General features: G+C 38.5%; 2 protein-coding genes across 2 annotated transcripts; both read left to right on the forward strand.

Moving 5' to 3' along the window:
* Positions 1-88: 88 nt before the first annotated feature.
* LOC311076871 (uncharacterized protein) lies at positions 89-23,137 on the forward strand (the record flags this gene model as incomplete). The annotated part of the gene is made up of 6 exons (XM_084105387.1): positions 89-2,918; positions 3,820-3,881; positions 3,994-4,106; positions 4,241-4,498; positions 18,311-18,888; positions 20,654-23,137. Exons 1-6 carry the CDS (start codon positions 447-449, stop codon positions 23,135-23,137), a joined length of 5,967 nt encoding a protein of 1,988 aa, XP_083961513.1. The 5' UTR covers positions 89-446.
* Positions 5,863-11,983, forward strand: LOC311076820 (protocadherin alpha-C2; the record flags this gene model as incomplete). The annotated part of the gene is made up of 2 exons (XM_084105297.1): positions 5,863-8,262; positions 9,875-11,983. 2 exons carry the CDS (start codon positions 5,863-5,865, stop codon positions 9,896-9,898), a joined length of 2,424 nt encoding a protein of 807 aa, XP_083961423.1. The 3' UTR covers positions 9,899-11,983.
* Positions 23,138-23,416: the final 279 nt, after the last annotated feature.

Raw genomic sequence — 23,416 nt, forward strand, 5'->3', positions numbered from 1 at the left:
TATGTAAAATGAATGCAATTACGGTTAATAACAGGCAAATGGGAATAATATTTTATTTGATTTTGTACGTAATGGCGGTGGGAGATAAACAAACCCCAATTGTGAAACGATTCGAATTTTAACAGAATGTAATAAGAAATGTATTGAAAATGAAGACACAATAAAGTATAGTGTTTAGTGTTCACCTCCTCCCCTTCTGTCTCCCTCATGCAAACACACTCACGCTCTCTCGCTCTTGCGCACGTGCCATTGGCCAAAGGCGCGCTCTCCAGTGCTAAAGTACGAGGTTCAGGGATTTACCACTTCATTGTCATTAGCGTGCTCATTCTCTCACGAAATGTTACTGTGCGTTTGGGTGGATTTTTGTCTACCATTTTAAAGCTTTAGCTATGAGTGTTTTGTTTGGTCGTTCATTTGAAGGCACACAGGAAGGAGACTATATTTAAATGGAGCTGTGGATATGGACATGGCAGGTAACCTGCCTGGCGCTCATCGCGTCTCTGATGGATGTAGTTCTGGCACAGATTCGTTACACGATCCCAGAAGAACTGGAGCACGGGGCTTTTGTTGGAAATATTGCGGAGGATCTGGGATTAGACACCAACAAACTCTCAGTCCGCCGATTTAGAATAGTCTCAGGTGCAAAACGGCAATATTTAGAGGTGAATTTAGAAAACGGGGTTTTATTTGTCAATGAAAGAATTGATCGAGAAGAGTTGTGCGAACAAAATCCATATTGTTCATTCCATCTTCAGGTTGTGATCGAAAACCCGTTAGAATTGTATAGGGTCGAAGTTGAAATATTTGATGTTAACGACAACTCTCCAGTCTTTCCATGGAGTGAATTTAACCTGGATATCTCCGAATCCGCCGCGCCTGGATCGCGCTTCCCACTGGAAAGCGCGCAGGACCTGGACGTCGGTGAGAACTCTATGCGCTCGTATTTGCTGAGCGTAAACGAGCACTTCGTCCTGGACGTCCAGACGCGTAGTGACGGCAGTAAATTCGCAGAACTGATCCTTGAAAGTCCGCTGGACCGGGAGCAGCAGAAGACTCACTTGATGGTTATTACAGCGGTGGATGGAGGCTCGCCAGAGAGGTCGGGCACTGCGCAAATAAACATAACGGTACTGGATGCCAACGATAACGCGCCTGTGTTCGATCAGAACTTTTATAAAGTGAAGCTGGCTGAAAACGCACCGCGAGGCACAGTCGTGATAAAACTAAACGCCACTGATATCGATGAAGGACCCAATGGAGAGATCACATACTCTTTCAGCGGCCACGCTCCAATGAGAGTGCGCGAGCTGTTCAGCGTGGATTCCCGCACTGGAGAAATCAAAGTAAAAGGACTTATAGATTATGAAAAGGCACGAATGCACGAGATTTATGTGCAAGCCAAAGACAAGGGACCGTCTGCGGTGGCAGTGCACTGCAAAGTTATGGTTAACATCATAGACGTCAACGACAATCTTCCAGAAGTGATTCTTACATCAGTATCTACGCCTGTCCAAGAGGATGCTCCCCCTGGCACAGTGATAGCAGTCATTAGCGTTATGGATAAAGACTCTGGGGAAAACGGAAATGTTGATTGTGAAATTCCTCATCACGTTCCCTTTCAGCTGCACTCCTCTTTTAAAAACTACTACACTTTGGTTACGTGTGATTTTCTGGACAGAGAGACCATTTCAGAGTATAACATCACCCTCACGGCGCGTGATATGGGCTCGCCTCCTCTTTTTACCAGGAAAACTATTTTAGTGCAAGTGTCTGACATAAACGACAACGCGCCGCGTTTCAAACAGCCCTCCTACACGGTCTACCTGACCGAAAACAACGCGCCAGGAGCCTCGATTTGCACCATCACCGCACAAGACGCAGACGCGGATCAGAATTCTTACTTATCCTACTCTATTCAAGAAAACGACATCCATGGAATGCCAGTGTCCACCTACGTGTCCATCAATTCAGATAACGGCAACATTTACGCACTGCGTTCTTTCGACCACGAGCAGCTCAGAAACTTTCAGATCGTGGTGCAAGCCGAAGATGCTGGTTTTCCGCCTCTCCGCGCTAACGTAACAGTGAACGTGTTTGTTTTGGATCAGAATGACAATCCTCCAATCATTGTATCCCCGATGCCCGAGAATGACACCACAGCGGTTGTAGTTGTCCCCAGAAATGCTGATGCCGGATACCTAGTGGCTAAAATCACCGCCATGGACGCGGATGCCGGGCAAAACTCGCGTCTTTTCTATGAAGTCCTTCAAGCTACAGATCTCAGTTTGTTCAGCGTTGCGTTGTACACTGGGGAGATCAGGACAATCCGCCGGCTGATGGACAACGACCCCAGGAGGCAGAGGCTAGTGGTTTTGGTCAAGGACAACGGTCATCCGCCCCTCTCGGCCACGGCCTCCATCATGTTGTCAGTTGTTGACAGCGTGCCAGAATCCTTGCCTGATTTTGGTGACCTCGCGCTCAGCCCTCAGTACAGGTCAAACCTCACGCTGTATTTAATCGTGTCTCTGGGCGCGGTTTCATTCACGTTTCTCGTGGCTATTATTGTCCTGGCTACAATTAAGGGACACAAGGACAGAAACTCGTGCTGTGGGTTTCATTCTAAGGACCCCTCCAGTGACGTCATTAAAAAGTCTAACTTGAACATTCACATATCACCGGGATCAAAGGGACCCACGCACTGCGTGGAAGTAAACGCGAACCACCCAATAGGTCAAAACTACTGCTATAAAATGTGTTTAACTCCAGAGTCGTCTAAAAGTGACTTCATGTTCCTCAAGCCTTGTAGCCCGATGGGAACATCTTCTCGAAATAACATCAAGGAAATGGAAAATAAAACTTTGACCTGGAGCCCAACCAGCCACAGTCTTGGTACAAGGAAAGGGACCTCTCCAAACGAGGTAATAATCAACAAAAAAATATATATCTATCAAGTTTGTCCACTAGATGGAGACTTCAAATACTTGTTGTTCTTTAATCAGCCCAGAAAATGGCAGGAGATTAAATAATAAAATGTAAACAATAGCCTGTAAATTGTAATTTAATTACAAATATAAACAATATTTGGATATGCCAATGCAAGTACCACACGCAGGACAGTGTTGGAATAACACGTAATCAATTACTTTTTCAAGTATAGCTTGTAAAATAACACATTAAGCCTATTTTTAAATTTACAACAAAACATCTGAGTTACTTTTTCAAATAATTAACGCAAGTTACTTTGTTTTCCAATTTATTGACTGACAGCTCTCCTGTCCCTATGTTAAGCTAACTCTGTATTATTTAAAAAAATTGTAAAAAAAAATAATAATATAATATAACACATTACAACAATATAATAAAATATATAATATAATATAATAATTGCCAATTATAATAATTAAATAATAACAAAAACAATAATTACTAAATAAAATAAATAAAATACATATTATTATTATTTGCAGAACAGCACTGAAATGAACTATTGAGCAAACAATAGTGTATTGTTTATTCTACCTTTGAGCTATACTGGATATTCATTGTTTTTCTGTGAACTAGACCTTAAAATTCTTAATGCACAGTTCATAAATAAATAAATAAACAAATGCATTTTTTTGTCACTGCTGCAAATTGTAAGTATACTGCAACAAGGTGATGAATTAGTAAAGTCACTTAGTGCTTTAGTGACTGTTTTTGATGTGTTCCGAGGTCTTTCCTCTTCTTGGCATAGACATTGTGCTTGTAGTACATTCTTGTGCCTCTCATGTATAAGTGCGTGGAGTAAATATTTCAACTCTTTTTTTCTTTTCTTTGCAGCTCAAACAGGGAAACAAAGACCAAACACTGACTAAGAACCAGCTCAATTATACATACAGAAGGTGATTAAAGTAAAAGCTGATTCTCTCTCTCTCTCTCTCTCTCTTCTCTCTCTCTCTCTCTCTCTCTCACACACACAAAGCATCTGACATGTCCATGTTTTTGTTTTTTTAGCCATACTCCAATAAACACAGGTAGGACTCTGCAGCGCAGACTGATTCAGGACTCAGACAACTATGCTTACACATCTGTTCCACAGTACTGGACCTGGGGAAATCACATGCATGGTAAAATCATTATATTTGTCATCCCTAAAAACATGTTCAGTTAAAAGGCATGCTAAAAAAGACCAGCTTTATATATTCTGTATAGCTTCCTTGTTATTTAATCGAATTGAACTTTTCTTTGTCATTTAAAACAGATTATAAGACCTCACCTAAGGTTGGGGGCTTTCCAAACCGCTCATGGACACGTTACAACCAACCGGATTCAATTCAACCCTCACCGGACTATCAACATAATGTTTACATTCCCGGAACACCATCAACACTCTGTACACTCAAGATGGCAAACAATGGGGAGATTGATGTCTACAACTCATTCTCAACTTTTGGCAAAAAGAAAAAGCCGAACAATAACCGCCAAGAGGATGCAATAATAACCAATGATTTTTTCAAATGATTTTTCCATTTTGTATTTTTCATCTGTAGATTTCTTCCTGTATATAAATTGTATATATTCCACTTGGATTAAATGTGCTGTATAATAATGCCTTCATAACTTTCACAACAAGACATTACTTAAAGTACTCTGATAATTCTGTAATTGTTATTGCATTGTTTTCCTGATATCTTCAGTATTCAGAAACTTTCTGAAAGCATTAAACAGATGATTGCTTTAATTGTAATCACCCATATTGGTGAGAATTCAGGTTATATTTTCCCAAATGATATCCCTTTTGTTTCCAAAATGTACAGAATAAAGAATATCATTAGAATTGATTTAATATTGCTCTTTTGTCTTTCTCAATGTAAAAAAACAATAATAAAAAAATCAATCACTCCAGTGGTTCTTGCTGTGCCAAAATGACAAGAAACAGCATGATGGTATAAAACTGTGCATTTCTTGTCTATTCCCACCCTCTTTGACAGAAAAAAAAGTTGAGTAGCAAAATATTGAATTTATTGGAGGATTTCATGTATAACATTAAATCACATGGCTTATGGTTAGTTAACACAATGGCATTAATCTACAAATGGTTTGAAGAGACATGTATTCACAGTGCTTCTTTATAAATGACACACATGTAATTTACCAATTAGATATATAATTCCAATTAATTATAGCAGCCTGTGTGGAATAATAGCAGACAGCACCATCTACACATCTGTGAGTTTAGGAATAAATATAAAAAAACAATAAAAAAAAAAAAAGTTCATTACTGTAATAAAGTGAGGACTGTCGCGCAGAAATGATTTTTTGTTGTTGTTAATTTTCCGCCCTAAACATGCTTTTATTTTGCTTGGCTTATCAGCGGAACCAAGATACAAGATGTAGCCTACAACAGTCTTAATTTGTCGAGAAAAATAAATAATAGTATGTAAATAATTTTTTTTTATTACTTTCAACATTTGCAGACAAACTGTACATTATATGTGCTGGCTTCAACAAGACTTCCAGAAAGCTAAAGTCAAATGTAATTTCAGAAATAATATTTTTTTAATTTTCCTAAAATATTATTATTATTATTAAATGTAAACGTGTATCTTCACACGATCGATGTCCCTGCACTAATGCTATTCACTTTAAGGGGAATGCGAGCACAACCCATGCTTTGCTTTCACAATGCTGTTGGACTGTCAGAGCAGCACTGAAGCTCAGATGAATCTGATCAGCGGGCGGGATCCACGGCACGGCGCTATGGCGATGCTCTGCTGGATGCTTTTAAGATGCTTTCCAAATACCCGCTAACCTCCATTCGTTGTCGAAAACATTGCTATAATTATTGTGAAAGACAGCGAAAGCATTAACGTGTGCACTGCAATGGATCAAAGGAGGAGATGGCGTCTCGGTTTCGCAGTCCTCTCCGCGCTGTGGAGTCTCGCGTCGGCTGTAACAAGATACTCCATCCCCGAAGAAATTCCAGTGGGCTCCGTGATCGCAAATATCGCCTCGGATTTAGGCCTCGACGAGCACAGCCTGTTGGAACGAAAGGTAAAGCTGGATTATATTCATAGCAAGAAATACCTAGAAATAAATAAAGACACCGGAGAACTGTTTATCGCTGAGAAAATTGATCGGGAGTATTTATGCCCGGCCAAAACATCATCGTTCTGTTTCCTTAAGATGGATGTGATAATCGAGAACCCATTACGCATATTTAATATCGAATTGGAAATTATGGACATAAATGACAACGCGCCTCAGTTCAGACGGGAGAGAATACCGCTCGATGTTTCGGAATCAGCAACACCTGGAGAGAGATTTTCTTTAACAAACGCGGTGGATGCAGATGTTGGAGAGAACTCGATCGAGACCTATTACCTGAGTGAAAGTAACGAGTTTACCATTGAAATCCAGACTGGAAGTGACGGGACTAAATATGTCGACCTGGTGCTAAAAGCTAGTTTGGACAGAGAAAAACAGGCCGTCCACACTCTAACCCTCACCGCTGTGGACGGCGGCAAACCTGCGCGTTCTGGCACGGCCAGCATCATCATTCAAGTGCTGGACATCAATGACAACGCCCCTCAATTTGATCGACAAGTTTACTCGGTTGACCTCATTGAGAATGCACCTATAGGGACGCTGATTATGCAGCTGAATGCAACAGATTTGGACGAGGGTGTCAATGCGGACGTCATATACTCTTTCACTTTATACACATCTGAGAAAACACAAGAAAAGTTCTCTTTGGATCCCAGCAGTGGAGAAATAAGAGTAAAAGACGTGATCGATTTTGAAGAAGTGAAGAGTTTTGAGATGTATGTTGAAGCCAAGGACAAGGCAGTGAATCCGCTTTCAGGTCAGTGTAAAATATTAGTGTTCATCACCGATCTAAACGACAACCATCCGGAGATTACGATCAAATCTTCACAGAGTCTGATTAAAGAAAACGACCCTGTAGGAACGGTGATCGCCGTCATCAGCGTGAGCGACAGGGACTCTGGAGATAATGGCAAAGTTGTTCTCTCCATCCACAATGCTGAGATGTTACCTTTTGCACTTAATAAGTCATCGGAAGACTTTTTTGCGTTAATAGTCACCGAATCGCTTGACCGTGAGCGCATCCACAGTTATGACATCACTCTTCACGTGACTGACAGAGGAAGCCCTCCTCTGACCGATAACGAAACGATCAGTGTTACAATTCAAGATGTCAATGATAACGGCCCAATGTTTCCTCAAACCCTCTATACCATTCACCTGATGGAAAACAACGAGCCCGGAGCGTTGCTAGCCTCACTAACCGCTCATGACCCAGACCTGCATGAAAATCAGTATCTGGTTTACTTCATCATAGAAAAGGAGATAGCCAACACCTCAATGTCCATGCTGTTTTCCATCAATCCTGAAAACGGCAACCTCTACGCTTTACGCACGTTTGACTACGAAAGGGAGAAGGAGTTTCTGTTCCACATTGAAGCGAGAGATTCTGGGCTCCCTCCTCTTAGCAGTAACGTGACCGTACACATCATCATCCTGGACCAAAACGACAACACGCCCCTCATAGTTTCTCCCTGGCGTCCGCAGGGCACTGTCATAGAGCAAAAAATCCCAAGGTCGAGCGATAAAGGATCCCTGGTCACCAAGGTTATCGCGTTGGACGCCGACTCCATGCAGAACTCTCGTATAACATATCAGTTCCTGCAGATCACGGACACGCCACTGTTCAGCCTCGATCAGTACAACGGCGAGATACGAACCGCGCGGATGTTCAGTTACAGAGACCCCAAAGATCAACACCTGGTCATCATAGCCAGAGACAACGGAGAACCGCCTCGCTCCGCCACGGTGACCATCAAGATCTCCACAGTGGACCAAGTGGTCACGCAGTTAACCGAAACCACAGAGGTGCCTGTCGAATACGACCTGATCACCGATCTAAACCTGTACTTGCTGATCGGTTTGGGGTCGGTGTTGTTTATGCTGCTCATCACCATCCTGGTGATCATCGTGCTGAAATGTCAGGAACCGGAGCCCTCACAAGCGGCTCCACAGGGTAGGAACAGCATCCTCAGCCAGAGGAACTCCTCCACCATCGCTGACTCTACTCTCATCTCAAGTGATGCTTACTGGTACAGTCTGTTTCTGGCAGAGACTAGAAAAGGGAAGGTGGTGGTGCGGCAGCCCCTTCCTAACGGAACAGGGTTTATTGTGTCAAGTATCCCAGGAAGTGCTGCGCTGACTGAGACCAGTGCATCAAGATCTTCCACTTTACAGGTATTGGAACCACCATATATGCATATACAGTGACCCCAAAAAGTAATGAACACATAAAAAGTCTGCATTAACATCAAGCCAAGTGCATTTATTTTAAATACATATATCGCTCAAGGACACTTTTTAAGCAAAACATTTAACCCTCTGGTGACTTCATCAGAGTGGAACGAAACTTGGTAAAGGTTTTGGCACTTGCTGTGTGAACAGAAAAAACAACAAAAAAAACAACAAAAAAACATGGACATGATTCGAAAAGGTTAAACGGTCCTGAAAAAATAGTCACACTTGTATTGGTTGTGGTCAAAAATGATCGCATTGGAAATGAGCGATAGATGAATTTCATCTATTGGGTACTGTGCACAAACAAACTCATACTGAAAGCTAATTTTTTGGAGATATCAACCTCAAATTTGGAATATATATTCATAAGTTCACTTTTTTAAACTTCAGCAATAATCTGCCAAGTGTCTTCTTTAAAAACAGACCAATCTTTAAGTCTGTGCTCCAAAGCATTCAAGATTTACGAAAGTTTAAGTTGGAAATTTCATTTTTCAGGTCCATGGTCAAAAAGTGAATAAATGGATTATAACTTCTGCATGAATATGATTTAGTACCACAAACCCCTAAATGGTAAATAAAAAAACATTATCGAACTAAAATATAGTACAATCATTTCATTGAAATAATATTTTTGGTCATTTTTGACCCACATGCAAATATTACCAGAGGGTTAAAATTAATAAACTAATATTGTTCAAAATCACTAAGGCACATTTTGATTATCAGGCATTAAATGTACAAGTGTAAACCTGACTTCAAACATCCACTGAAAATGACTTTAGGCCTGTTTGTTAAAGGAAATTTGGGAGAATAAAAGTGTAAAAAGTGTGCACTGTAAACGATATACAGCAACAAAACAGATCTGTTTTTTGATATTTATTATACATAAAGAAGGAACACCCATTAGTATGTGTCTAAATTCGGATGTGAGTGGGAGAACGAGTGACATGCAGTGATGGAGCTGTGAAGTAAAGGAAGACTGACTGAGAATTTTCCACACATTTAGACTGATCGTATAATTCCCTTTTCCTGATCAAAGTTAATCAAAGTAAAAGAAAAGTAATATGCAACCTTAATAAGAGTGAGTCTAGACCTCTGTTCAATAAATATGAGACTGCAATCTCTCAAATTAGAGACTGCACATAAATTTGCTAATGTATACCTAAAATATATTGTTGTTTATTTAAGATTGGAAATGTATTTTCTTGTCCATTGAAGTACATTTTGTAATATATTTTGCCGTGTTTTACAGGGTCGGCCCAGTAATGTTATGTTGTTTTTCACTCTATTTTGTTTCTAAAACCTAATGTTCCATGTTACTATTAAATAAAAACTACAACTAAACTATTCAAGAGCTAGAAAAATGCAATGAGGTTCAGCATTCCTGTAGCTCAAACTATAGCAATAGCAAGGTTTGATTTCCAGGGAGTGCAGAAACTTATAAAATGTAGATCTTTGAATGCAATGTAAGTCGCTTTGCCAAATGTAAAATGTAAACGTTCTGTTCTGCGGTCTTGACTGTTGGATTAATTGCGTTTCCTTCTATTGACAGGAGTCAAGCAGTGATTTACCATAATCTGGACACGTTGACTGATGGTTTACAACCTTCCACACCAGGCTCTGTCCATGAAGGACAGATTGAACTTCTGTTTAACCGTTTATCAGGGTTTCTTTAGATTCAAGACGTTTTGGTCAAGGATCTAACTTGAGCAACCTGTGTGTGTAGCTTCAAAAGAGAGATTCTTTCATGTTTTATATTCATTTATATAATTTGTCCTTTCATTTATTACCGCAATTTATTCATTTGACTTATTTTACTATCACTTATTCTCCTGCTTCCTGTTCTTCACGTTGCCTTTTGGGCTAATAGAAGACTTCAATTCAAATTGACAGTTTTGGAGACCAAGACCAACATTGTGTCAGAGAAAGACATTAATTCAGCGTGGCTGGATCTCATATTTGTGGTGATTTAATGCTGGGTCTAAGAACTGTATGTCAGCCATTTGTAACCACATTGAGCATGACTTTGCATGGCTAAGACAAACAAGATAGACTTTTTGTATCTAAAAGATTTCTATACAGATTCTATGACAGAAGAAGGAGATACTGGTGGTACTTCATGACTTTCACCCATTTGGGGTTCCAGTAAGATATGAACTACAAAGACAAAGATGGATCGAAAAAAAATATTGTCGTGATTTGTAATCACAACATTTTTTCTTTTGTCAAATTAACTAAATTTATGTGGTTCAGATAACATAATATTTTGAGTTTCTGATGATTAAATCAATTTCCTTTGTCGTATTAACTCAATTTTTCAATTTCAATGAACTTAAAATTTTAAGGCAACCAGGTTACTTAATTTTTTAAGTGAAACCAACTTTTTTTTTTACAGTGTATCATAATGATGCTCTAATTTTGCATATAGTTTAAACGCGCTGATGAGAAAGCTGTGATCAGATGAGCACAAGCGAATGAGCCAGGCATTGTCTATACCTCAAAACATTTGGTTTGACATCTATGTAGTGCACATGTACACATAGATTAATGTTTATTTTTCTCCTGCCCTGTAAACTTCTTAAAATTGATTTTCCTTGGCAAGAGCATTTTGAAAATTAAAGTATTTTAAATCAGACAAAGTAATAATTACATCAGCATGGCAACTGCCATAGTGATGCGCCAAAATTTTACTGAAAACCAAGGAGATAAAAAATGTGCAAATCCCAAAAAATTTAAAAACAAGCTTTTTGCAGATATATAGCCAGAATATTATCCTGCCACAAAAATGAATAACTGACAACAATAATATACACCTTTTTTTGTACGAGAATGAACAATTATATTATTAAATTGCTATTCAGTGTCATTTTTGGCCTTATTTACTGAAGTTTTTGAAGTTTATATTGTTTTGTATTATGAAAACAAGAAAAGAAATGCTTGTTAATGTATTTAATGCTGCTTCTTTTATGATGACAGTGCAATGTTTTAAGAAATTATTATATGTGGTGAGATATTTGGCAGTTTCGTTATATCATTAGACCTAATTATATCATTACAGAAATCAAAACTCCATTCCTTTCCTTATATTAAAAGGATTTGTCGCAGCTAAGGAGTGGGAAGGTGGAAATGAGTGAGGATAGTGCAAGAAAATGTGGTGTAGGAGGAACAAGGAGAAAAAGAGAGGGGGAAAAAAACAGCAATATAGGTCACTTGAAACATATGATCTGTATTTAGATTGACACATGCTGTGACACAGAATGACACTCAAAGTTACCATTATAGTATTGAAAGCCTTGTAATTCAGTTGAAATAACTGTGCTGAAATTGGAGTTCCTTAAAGCAGATTTGAGAATTTAGAGATAAATGACACGAGTAAAAAAAAAACTGCTGTGTGCCTTAGGGCAGAGAAAAGTGTGCCTGGAATTTAAAACAGCAAAAACTGGATGAGGTTTAGTATTGTAATACTATTAGCACACTCATACGTCACAATCTCATCGACATGCCTTGGGTTGCTCGTTTTGGTATTTGTATTTACTTTCTGTTGCCTTACTTGCGAAATGTCCTTATGCAAACAAAGTAAACAATGCCTTTGTGTCCTTGCTGGACTTTATGATTTGCCCTTTGCTTGTAAATACAGCTGTAAATAAAAGCTTTTACAGTATATTTCTGGAGTTTCAGACTCACTGTCTTGAATTGTGAAGGGTGATCACATAATGGCAAAACGCACCGTCTCATTGGTGCTGACCTAGGCAGCACTGCCTCCATAGAAACAGTCACCATGACAACACCTCCATCTCTTCAGATTTAGAAAAGCACACCGTTTTTTAACCTCCCTAACACATACTGTCAAACTGCCTGTTTCTCCCTCTGCCTCTTTCTTTCTAAAACACACATGCAGATTCTCACGCACGTTTTCAGGCCTTGATACGTGATATGCTTATACTGTGATTCAGAGAACAGATCTGAGTATCGCATCAAACATCTACCTGAAGCGATAGTTATAAAATACACATTTTAAAAAATCAATGAGCTCTCACTGAGCTGCCCATTTAAAATGTATGTTGGTGTGCTATAATTTGTCTGTGTATTTCTTCAGGATTGAGATCTTTTTGACTTGGGAAGTCAATGATATACAGACAACCTAATAAATGGTGATTTAGTATTGAATAGGCAGGAGAGAAATACTGCTGACAGCGTCTAAATGCGTTATACATATTTCTGCCACTAGTAGGGGCTATTTAGCACGCAAAAGCTTGACACAGCAGTTTGCAGATCTCTCACCACAGGCACTTCAGCTGGTCTGCAGCTTCTGTACTGTAGCATGTGAAGTCTCTTACTTGACGTGACAGACAACATATATGGAACCCAGCATTCTTTGCATTCTATCTATATAATACCACCCGAAGCTCCAAAACACAGGAATGCCATTTAAACTGTTTAATTTTTCATTCTTCCATTTTTAATTTAGAGTGCACAATCTCTGTCCACAAATACACATTTATATATCTTTAAAATATATACATCTCTTGCCCTTACATACCAGAATTTTATTCAAGTGTGCTATTAGTATACGTCTTGTGAACTAAAAATAAGAAAGCATACTTTCAGTCTACTTTTTATGTACACTACCGTTCAAAAGTTTTGGGTCAGTAAGAATTTATATTTAATTTTTTAGGGGAAATAAATAAAATAAATCAATACTTTTTTTTTTTTTGTTAAATTGATCAAAAGTTACAGTAAAGACATTTGTAATGTTACAAAATATTCTATTTCAAATAAATGCTGTTCTTTTGAACTTTCTATTCATCAAAGAATCCTGAAAAAATCGTACACAACTGTTTCCAACATTGATAATAATAATGAATGTTTTTTTTTGCATCAAATTAGCATATTAGAATGATTTCTGGAGGATCATGTGACACTGAAGACTGGAGTAATTATGCTGAATATTCAGCTTTGATCACAGGAATAAATTACATTTTAAAATATATTAAAATAGAAAACAGTTATTTTAAATTGTCATAATTTATATGTATTTTGAATCAAATAAATGCAGCCTTGGTGAGCAGAAGAGACTTCCTTTAAAAACATTAAAACTCTTACCGATCCAAAACTTTTGACTGGTAGTGTACTTCTCAGAAATATACTTACTATTACTCTTAAGTATACTAAAAGGTACAGTATGGCATTTTTCGCCACTAGGGGTCGCTAACCTATTTACAATAACAAAGGCGTAGTTTGATGACGCAACATTTGCTAAGAATTATGGATCTTGTCGTCAATGTCAAGCCGACCGATCTAATAATGTTTATGGATGAGTGAATACATCGATGCTTTTATCATGACTGTGATATGAAGCAGTTCGGGATTGCTAAGAGACAGCTATCAGCTCCACAAGCGACGCGAGTCCCGCGGATATAAAAGGAATATGGACATTTCATTCTAACGTTACCGAACTACACGCAGAATTACTACTCACAGGTCAGTTTATTAGACAAATTAAACTTGTGAGGTAAAGGCAGCACTGTTTCACTTGGGATTCTCTTTCTTGGTCAGGGATAAAAGAGGGAGAAATGATGATTACACACATATATAGTTTAACCTGTTAGTATTTATTCAGCGATCGGCCGGAAAAGGTCATCTGTACGGAACATCGTTGTTGTACGGAACATGGTTAGTCTACGTTACACTAGCACACTAAACTGCATTTAAATGTGTTTATATGTAAGTTGAGTAAAGTTGGCAGAGTTTGTGTTAGTTTGTCTGTATGAGACTAGCAGTAACGTTAAGCTAGATCAACATTAGAATAACATACAGAACATATTCTGACATTTTATCATTGTTGAACTATAAAACATTGATTAGTTTTATGTAAATGTGCTCACCTGTTTAATAAAGTACATGTAGGAGCGGTCGAAGTCTCGGACGTGGAGCTCTCGTTTATACTGTCTATGGGAGCTCTCGGCATCTCGAAAACACCGCGCTGATATTGATTCTCGTTTTAGTTCAACTTTTTTTATCCAAAGTCTGCTTGCCATGGTCCATAATGTTTGAACGAAACAACAACAGCGTGCAAATAGACATTGCGAACTACAAAGTTGTCCGCGTCAGTCGCTTTGGTTACTATCAGACGGCTCTGGTTCATAGCTCTGGTTGCCATGGCAGCACGAGTGAAACCAGGGACAACGCGGATATGACGGCATTGGCGGCGACAAAACGGAAATAAAGAAACGGGACGTTTCTCGAATTAAATTACAAATTTCTCCTGGTTTGAAAGTTGTTGGAAACAGTCGGGATAATGTAAGTACACAACTAAAAAAAATATATATAACATAGATATAGTGATTTTTGCTATTTATAAAGCAATAAAGTTACATATTGTGCCTTAAAGTCTAAGGATATTTGGCCTACACTTGAACTCAATCTTTTGATCAAGATATAATTATATAATTAAATATTGTTACCTGTAGCAGAAGAGCCTCTTCTCAATATCAGCTCATCTTTATCTCTAGGTTATGTTAGCTCGTTCAAGCTGGCAGTTATTAAGGTCTAAGTTATGACTCTCATAAAGAAATCACAATTAGATCAAAATGAATTAACAAATTACAGACCCATTTCAAATATTCCATTTATGTCTAAAACACTAGAAAAAGTAGTGCCCACTCAATTAGGCTCTTTTTTTTCTTTCTTTTTTTTTGTGCAAAATAATGATATATATGAAAAAGTTCAGTCTGGATTTAGGCCCCATCATAGCACAGAAACTGCACTCGTTACAATTACAAATGACTTACTTCTAGCTTCTGACCAAGGCTATATCTCTATACTAGTTTTACTTGATCTTATATTGCTGCGTTCAACACTATAGATCATAAAATACTCTTAGATCGATTACAAAATTACACTGGTATTCAGGGACAGGCATTACGGTGGTTTAGATCGTATCTATGAGACCGTTACCATTTTGTGTAGCCAACTTAAAATGGGAAAAAAATCGAAGATAACGTCATTAAGTTATGGAGTGCACTATGAAAACTTTTTGTTCACTCGCAAAATGTTTGAGTTCCCCCGAGAAACTTTACATGCACTCGCAAAGAACACAAAAGTTTTGAGAATGAACGCAAAGTTTCTCTGGGGAACGCAAAACATTTGCTACTGAGAACGCAAAAGCAATGACTTGTTATTTGTCCTCCCCTCTCAAATTTTTTTCCAACACCATGTCCCCTCATAAAGTGCAAAAATAATAAATAACTAGTAAACTATAAGTATGATGTTAAGTTCACTTAAAAAAAAAAGGACAACTTCGCCTATAGGGCGACTGCCTTTTTATGCATCACTCACTCTGCTGTTTTCCTGTTATTTTAATTGAGAAAGAAGATCTATTCCATATATGGATAAAAAAACAAAAACAAAAAAAACATCTCTCATTCTCTAGTCTAGACCCAAGACAGAGGAGCCGTTTCATGCAATTGCAATTATTTGCCACCACATACTTTAATTCACTTATTTTTTGTTGTTAATTGCAGTTACTTATTTTTCTGCATGGATGACAAATTTGAAATGAGTCTGGTTTCATCACTTCAAAGCTTTATTTTGAAAAAATGCAGCATCACAAAAACAAAATGTTAAATATACAAAAGCAATGTATTAAAAAAAAAAAAACATGTCACATGTATGTCAGACAACCCTGAGAAGCAGGAGACTCCAGCAAAGGACTCAATATAAAACTCCTATTGCTATATAAGAGTAAATTGAGTATAGTAAGTGTGTATATTTCACTTAAAAAGTGTATATAATTTCTGTTACAGGTTAGTTCTGTGTATAAGGTGACTATTTAGTGTTTGGGTCAAACAGCACAATGTTTTAATGATAAAAATGAAATTTGCAAAGTAAGTTGTTGAACAAAATGTTCAGTTTTGTCTAGTGTTTTTAGCACCTAAATGTGTGAAACCATCTGAATTTGAAGTCCAAGATCATGCAACACCCGCATTCTAGAATATTTTAGAGAATTCATTAAGAAGTTTTTCACAGCCCACAAAACATTTATTAACAATTATATTGTTTTCACTCAATCTTTCTCTCTTAGTGTCTGAGTACAAGAATACTATTATGTGGGAGGCACAAATATATGATTTATAAATTTTTTAAATGGATAGTCATAGATTCAATGTCCTAGATACTGAATAGATAAAATGTATGAAGATTCATGCATTAATAAGCCTCCAGCTTATTAATTATTACAACATTGTTCTGATTTGGCATTGCATCCTGAAGAGAAATTCTGCAGCCTCTTCAATATTAGTAAAGTAATACATCAATCTCAATGGCAATGTCTGATGGCAATGTCTGACCCTCATGTAGTTCCAAACCTGTATGACATTCTTCTTATGTGGAACAGAAAAGACAATAGAAAAGACAATATTTTATAGAAAGTCTCCCTGTGTTTTTTTTTTTTTTTTTTTTTTTTTGTCAAAGTCAATGGGGTCCGATGTTATTTTGGTCCAACTGCACACCTCAGGACCAGGTCCTTCAGCTCCATCCACTCGTTCCCAGTCACCTGACTATTAACCTGACACACCTGGCTGTCACACCCTCATCAAGCACCACATATAGGCACCCAGTTCACTTGCACTCATTGTCTGGTCTCGTCAGTCAATACATGAGCACAAGTCACTAACCTGACGATAGGGATGAGCAAATGATGCCTCATGATGCACTGAGGCTTCCCCTGAATGTTTCGGAAAAGATTCGAAGCATCAAGAGTGTCGAAAACAGCGCCATCTTGTGGCAGGTAAAATGTATAGCAGCCATGTTTATGAGCAGCAGAGTGCGCAGCGCCGCTGTTGTCCTGGAAGAATAGTCTATGAAAGATGAAATATTTTGACAAATATCAGGAAAATAAATGTCTCGAATCCATACAATATATAAAGATAATTTAAAAAATATGTTGATATATTTTTAACATTTGTAATATACATACATACAGAAATTGAAAAAAAATATAGCCTATATATCAGGGGAAAAAAAAAATATTCAAATATATTCTCTCAAATATGTGTGTATTAGATGTGTGCTGTTCTTAAAGTGACAGTAGCCTAATAATAAACATGCTGCCACTTGTCCTTAAAGGGATCGTTCACCCAAAAATTAAATTCTGTCTTTATTTACTCACTCTAATGTTGTTCCAAACCTGTATTCATTTATTTCTTGTGCTGAACACAAAATAAGATAATGTGAAGAATGTGGCCAACCAAACAGTTGCTGGTACCCATTGACTTCCATAGTAGGAAAATATATACAGTAGGCTACTATGGAAGTCACTAACTTTTATTTTCAACAGAAGAAACTTATTTGGGATTAAAACAACTTGAGAATCTTTTTAATTTTGGGGGGAACTATTAGGGTACTATTAAACTATTAGGGAACTATTAAATTTTAGGGTATTACTAACCCTAACCCTAACCCTAACAAAAAACAAAGAGAAAATCACTCACTGCTCTGAGAACTTTAATAGTAGCTTTAATAAGTATCAATGTATTATTTATACAGTGAAGTCTGTGTGTTTTATTTTGATATTTGTTCATTTAATTTCGTTCTTCAGTGCTTCTGTTAAATACACTACTGTAGCTGAAAAAATAAAGCAGTTTATTTAATTTGTATATTGTATGTTGTGTATATGTAATATGTATCTTTGTTCTTATCTTTTAATAACAAAGAAAATAATGACAAATATTTTTATCTTCGCCACTGTGGCTTAAATGTCTGCCATTCTTTTTTATTTTATTTTTTGTTAGCTTGTAAGGCTTTGTTTTAAAAAAGGGGTCATTAGTTTGGCTGTAATGCTCAGTCACTTGCAAAATAGTAAAACCAATATGCAAAAGAATCATGATAAAAACATGAATCGTGATTTTCGTGAAAAACATCGTGATATTATATTTTTGCCATATCGACCACCATATTCTTATTGGTTGATCATCTTGATTGTTCACAGGTGTCCGTGCCGGTGTCCATGCCGGTGTGTCCGTGCCGGTGTGTCCGTGCGGATGTGTCCGCGCCTGTGTCCGTGCCGGTGTGTCCGCGCCTGTGTCCGTGCGGATGTGTCCGCGCCTGTGTGTCCGTGCCGGTGTGTCTGTGCAGGTGCCGGTGTCCGCGCCTGTGTCCGTGCCGGTGTGTCCGTGCCGGTGTGTCTGTGCAGGTGCCGTTGTCCGTGCCGGTGTGTCGTTGTCCGTGCCGGTGTCCGTGCTGGTGTGTCCGTGCCAGTGTCTGTGTCCATGCTGTTGTGTCCGTGCCAGTGTCCGTATCCATGCTGGTGTGTCCGTGCCGGTTTCCATGTCGGTATCCATGCCAGTGTCCGTGTCTTTGTCCGTGCCGATGTGTCCGTGTCGGTGCCGGTGTCCCTGCCGGTGTGTCCGTGCCAGTGTGTCTGTGCCGGTGCCCATGTCCATGCCAGTGCCCGTGTTCGTGCCGGTGTGTCCGTGTCCATTCCGGTGTGTCCGTGCTGGTGCCTGTGTCCTTTCCAGTGCCGGTGTCCGTGCTGGTGTGTCCGTGTCTGTGCCAGGGTCTGTGCCGGTGTGTCCATGTCGGGTTTTGTGCCAGTGTGTCCGTGTCCGTTCCGGTGTCCATGCCTGTGTCTGTGTCCGTGCCGGTGTTCGTGTCCGTGCCGGTGTCCGTATCCGTGCCGGTGTCCGTGGTCTGGCTCCTCCGTCCCAACATACTGTATAATGTGACGAACATTCACATCACATGTTAACACAGAGGTCGAGTTACACTCACGGGATACTGCAATTTACAAAAGTTCATTATTTGCATGTGCTTTAAAGCCTTGCCGGTTAAACATTTGTCCGAGTCCGTGTCTGTGCCGGTGTCCGTGCCTCTTTGCCATCACAGAAGTAAATAAAAATGTTACGTCATATAAATATATTAAAATAGAAAACAGTTATTTTAATTTGTAATAAAATTTTCACATTGTATTGTATATGTCTCATGTGTAACCAAGTCAAATTCACGTTTTTTGACGTGTCGTGTCCATTTCGGTGTGTCCGTTTCCGTTTGTCCGTGTCGGTGTCTGTGTTGTTGTATGTAAATGATGACAATTTTCATTTTTGGGGGATTTTGGGGGGTCACTGTCTGATTTGATCTCTACAGTTTGACAAAATAACATGAGCATATGGCCTTGCAGATGTTTGATTTAATCAACAATACAGCTGAAGTTATGGTGGAACAGGTCGCTATAGCCTACTCTTTTCTCATCCAAATGAGAAACTACAAGTGAGACATTTTGGAATAACTTGAAGCATTTTTAACAGTTGCAGTTTCAACAACTTACTCCAGATCACATCAATGAGAGTGTTGACTTGCTTTGTCAGATCACTTAACTGTTGTATAAGAGACCTAAACAATGCTGGTACATGCTATGACAGAAGGGACATGTTCTTTTAAATGACTTGTAGAATGGGAAGAGTACGGCCTGATCACCAAGCTTTTCAAATTATGTTTTGGTAATGATCATGAAAGTTAGCTTTCATTTAATCAATCTATGTCTTATTTGGCTTCATCTGTCAACCTCTTAGGCTGAACACTGTTTGGGAAACTAGGAAACTTGAGTGTCATCTAGTGGTGCAAAATGGTCATGTTTAGCAACGTTTAAGTAGACTTATTTTTCTTATTTTCTACAGTTTTACAGTTTCTTTAGTTTATATGTTTATAAAATATTATGAAATAAAATTTTCTTCAAAGTGTTAAAAAATAAAAGTTGATTTTTCACTTGTTGATAGGATGATACATTTTATTTTAAGTTATTTCTGCATCTCGTGACTCTGCCGTATTTTTGTTCATATATTGATGTGCAGCTTTGGGATGTCATCGTTTGATTTGCTTGTACGGCCTTTCTACTTTCTTTATTAGCTTGAATTATTGCCAAACTGTAGCCTTTTGTTGTATTAGAGCAAAGTCACTTCAGTACCACGGACAGCGGGAATGGCGTTGTATATTTATTCGCATACATATTTGTTGTAATACACAAAACAAAAAATATTTTTTTCTGTTTTGTAATGACTGTGTAGATATGAAGGCTGACTTTATGAAGATGGTGATACGTTTAGTTCACTTGTTTTATAGAGTAACATTTCATTGTTTCATCACTGTTACAACACGTGGTGGCACTGCAGACCATGACTTTGAGAGTCATCTGAGCTCCTCCTTTACAGCAACAGAATATGCGTTGAAAGGGTGCAAATAACCAAGGCTTACAGTAGCTTCTGCGTCGTGATTTCGGATTGTTTCGAGAGAGGTTTATTTAGTTGTTTAAATCGCTTTTACATTAAATAAATCGCAGGACATTGACTGCACAATCATGGATGTCACAGAATATTTTGGCTTTTGGACCGTTTTATTTCTGTGTTTATGGAAATATTCGCTTGGCCAGATTGTCTATTCCATCTCCGAGGAGGTAAATAAAGGAACCGTGATCGGGAATATTGCAAAAGACCTCAAGATCAGCGCTCAGGAACTGGAATCACGCATGTTTCAGATTATGCCTGGATCAAATGCAAAGTATTTTGATGTTAATGTGAAAACGGGGTCGCTGTTTGTCAAAGACAGGATTAATCGTGAGGAGTTGTGTGGCTCTAATCAGAAATGTACATTGAATTTAGAGGCTCTTGCTCAGAATCCGCACAGACTTTATCGGCTTGAAATTATAATTGTGGACGTGAACGACAATGCTCCGTTTTTTTCTGCCAGCATGCATGTTGTGAATGTTACAGAGAATGCAAACGAGGGGGACAGATTTCCTCTTCCAATTGCAAAAGATTCAGATGTCGGCAGTAATTCTCTGAAAGATTACAAACTCAGTTCAAATGAATATTTTTCTTTAGATGTCCATAGCGGGCAACAGAGTATTTCTGCTGAGTTAGTACTACAGAAAGCTTTAGACCGAGAGAAACAAGCCGTTATTCATTTAATATTAACCGCTGTTGACGGAGGAAAACCTCCTAAATCTGGAACATTGAGTATTGTTGTTGACGTCATGGATATAAACGATAATAAGCCTATTTTCAGCAAACCTTTGTACAAAGTTAAATTGAAGGAAAACACACCAATTGGAACCAAAATAATTTCTGTTTCTGCCACTGATTTGGATGAGGGCATCAATAGTGAAATTCAATACTCTTTTCTTGGAGATGGAAATACCGATGAACTGAAACTGTTTAGCATTAATTCTAATTCTGGGGAAATTGTTGTTCAAGGACAAATTGATTACGAAGAACAGCCTGCAATTGAACTCCGTGTTCAGGCGAGAGATAAAGGCAGTCCTCCAAAAAGTGCACACTGTAAAGTTTTAATAGAAGTTGTGGATGAAAATGATAATGCACCAGAGATAGTTACGACTCCTCTGTTGGAAAGTGTGAAAGAGGACGCAAAACCGGGAACTGCAGTTGCTTTAGTCACAGTGTCTGATAAAGATGGAGGTAAGAATGGCATTGTTCACTGTGCGCTGAAAGGCTCGTTTCCTTTCAAACTGGAGACGTCATATAACAATCATTATTCTCTAGTGGTAGACGGACCTCTGGACAGAGAGAGTGTTTCTCAGTATAACATCACAATTACAGCTTCAGATGAAGGAACTCCGGCTCTTTCCAGCAGCACTGTTATAACTGTACATATCTCTGATGTTAATGACAATGCCCCACATTTCCCAACACCCGTTATTAACGCTTTTCTAAGTGAGAATGGTCAAGCTGGAGGTCTCGTGACAAAAGTGACAGCTGATGATTCAGACACTGGTGAGAACGCAGAACTTTCATATTCACTGTTAGACAGTTCCAGCTCCAGTGTTCCTGTAACAACACTGATCAATATAAACTCTTTGAGTGGAGAAATATTCAGTTTACAATCATTTAATCACGAAGAAACAAAAAGATTTCAGTTTGAAGTGATGGCAACAGACTCTGGTGTTCCTCCTCTGAGCAGTAATGTGACTGTAAATGTGTTTATTCTGGATGAGAATGACAACAGTCCAGTTATTTTACCGCCTTATTCTGATCCTGGATCAGTTAATACTGAGAACATTCCCTACTCTGCTGAAGCGGGATACTTTGTAGCCAAGATCAGAGCTGTTGATGCTGACTCTGGATATAACGCTCTTCTGTCTTATCATATAAGTGAACCCAAAGGAACGAATCTCTTCCGCATTGGAAGCAGCACTGGACAAATAAAGACTAAGAGACGAATGAGTGACAATGACTTAAAAACTCACCCACTTATTATTACAGTGTCTGATAATGGAGAGCCATCACTCTCAGCGACTATGTCCATGGATGTTGTGGTTGTTGAGAGTCTGGATGACATAAAGACATCATTCAGAGAAGTTCCTGTTAAAGAGGAGAGTTTTTCAGATCTGAATGTGTATCTGCTCATCGCTATCGTCTCAGTATCAGTCATCTTTTTACTGAGTCTCGTGGGTTTGATAGCAGCTAAATGCTACAGGACAGACGGCAGTTTCAGCAGGTACAGCGCTCCAGTGATCAGCACCCATCCAGACGGAAGCTGGTCCTTCTCTAAATCTACTCAACAGTATGACGTGTGTTTTAGTTCAGACACAATAAAGAGTGATGTAGTCGTTTTCCCCTCGCCGTTTCCACCAGCAGACGCGGAGTTGATCAGCATTAATAGTGGAGAAGACACTTTTACGCGCACACAAACTCTTCCTAACTCAGAGAAGGTAAGACACTGCAACTTGCTTGTGGATTGCAATCACTGCTTGACTTGCGAAATTACATTTTTAGAAAAGATTAAGCTGAAGGTTTGGATTTTATAAACCCTCATCACAGTTTATTTTCCAGTTTAGATGTAGGAATAATATAAAAAAGGAAATATCGTTTTTATTTAATTTTCTATTTTATTCTCAAAATAGTTTGCACTTTTACGCGCACACAAACTCTTCTTAACTCAGAGAAGGTAAGACATTGCAACCTGCTTGTGTATTGCAATCACTACTTGACTTGCACAATTACATTTTTAGAAACGATTAAGTTTAATGTTTGGATTTTATAAACTCTCATTACAGTTAATTTTCCAGTTTACATGTCTATGGGAA

Source organism: Abramis brama (genome assembly GCF_963993115.1).
Source record: "Abramis brama genome assembly, chromosome: 25".
NCBI lineage: Eukaryota > Metazoa > Chordata > Actinopteri > Cypriniformes > Leuciscidae > Abramis > Abramis brama.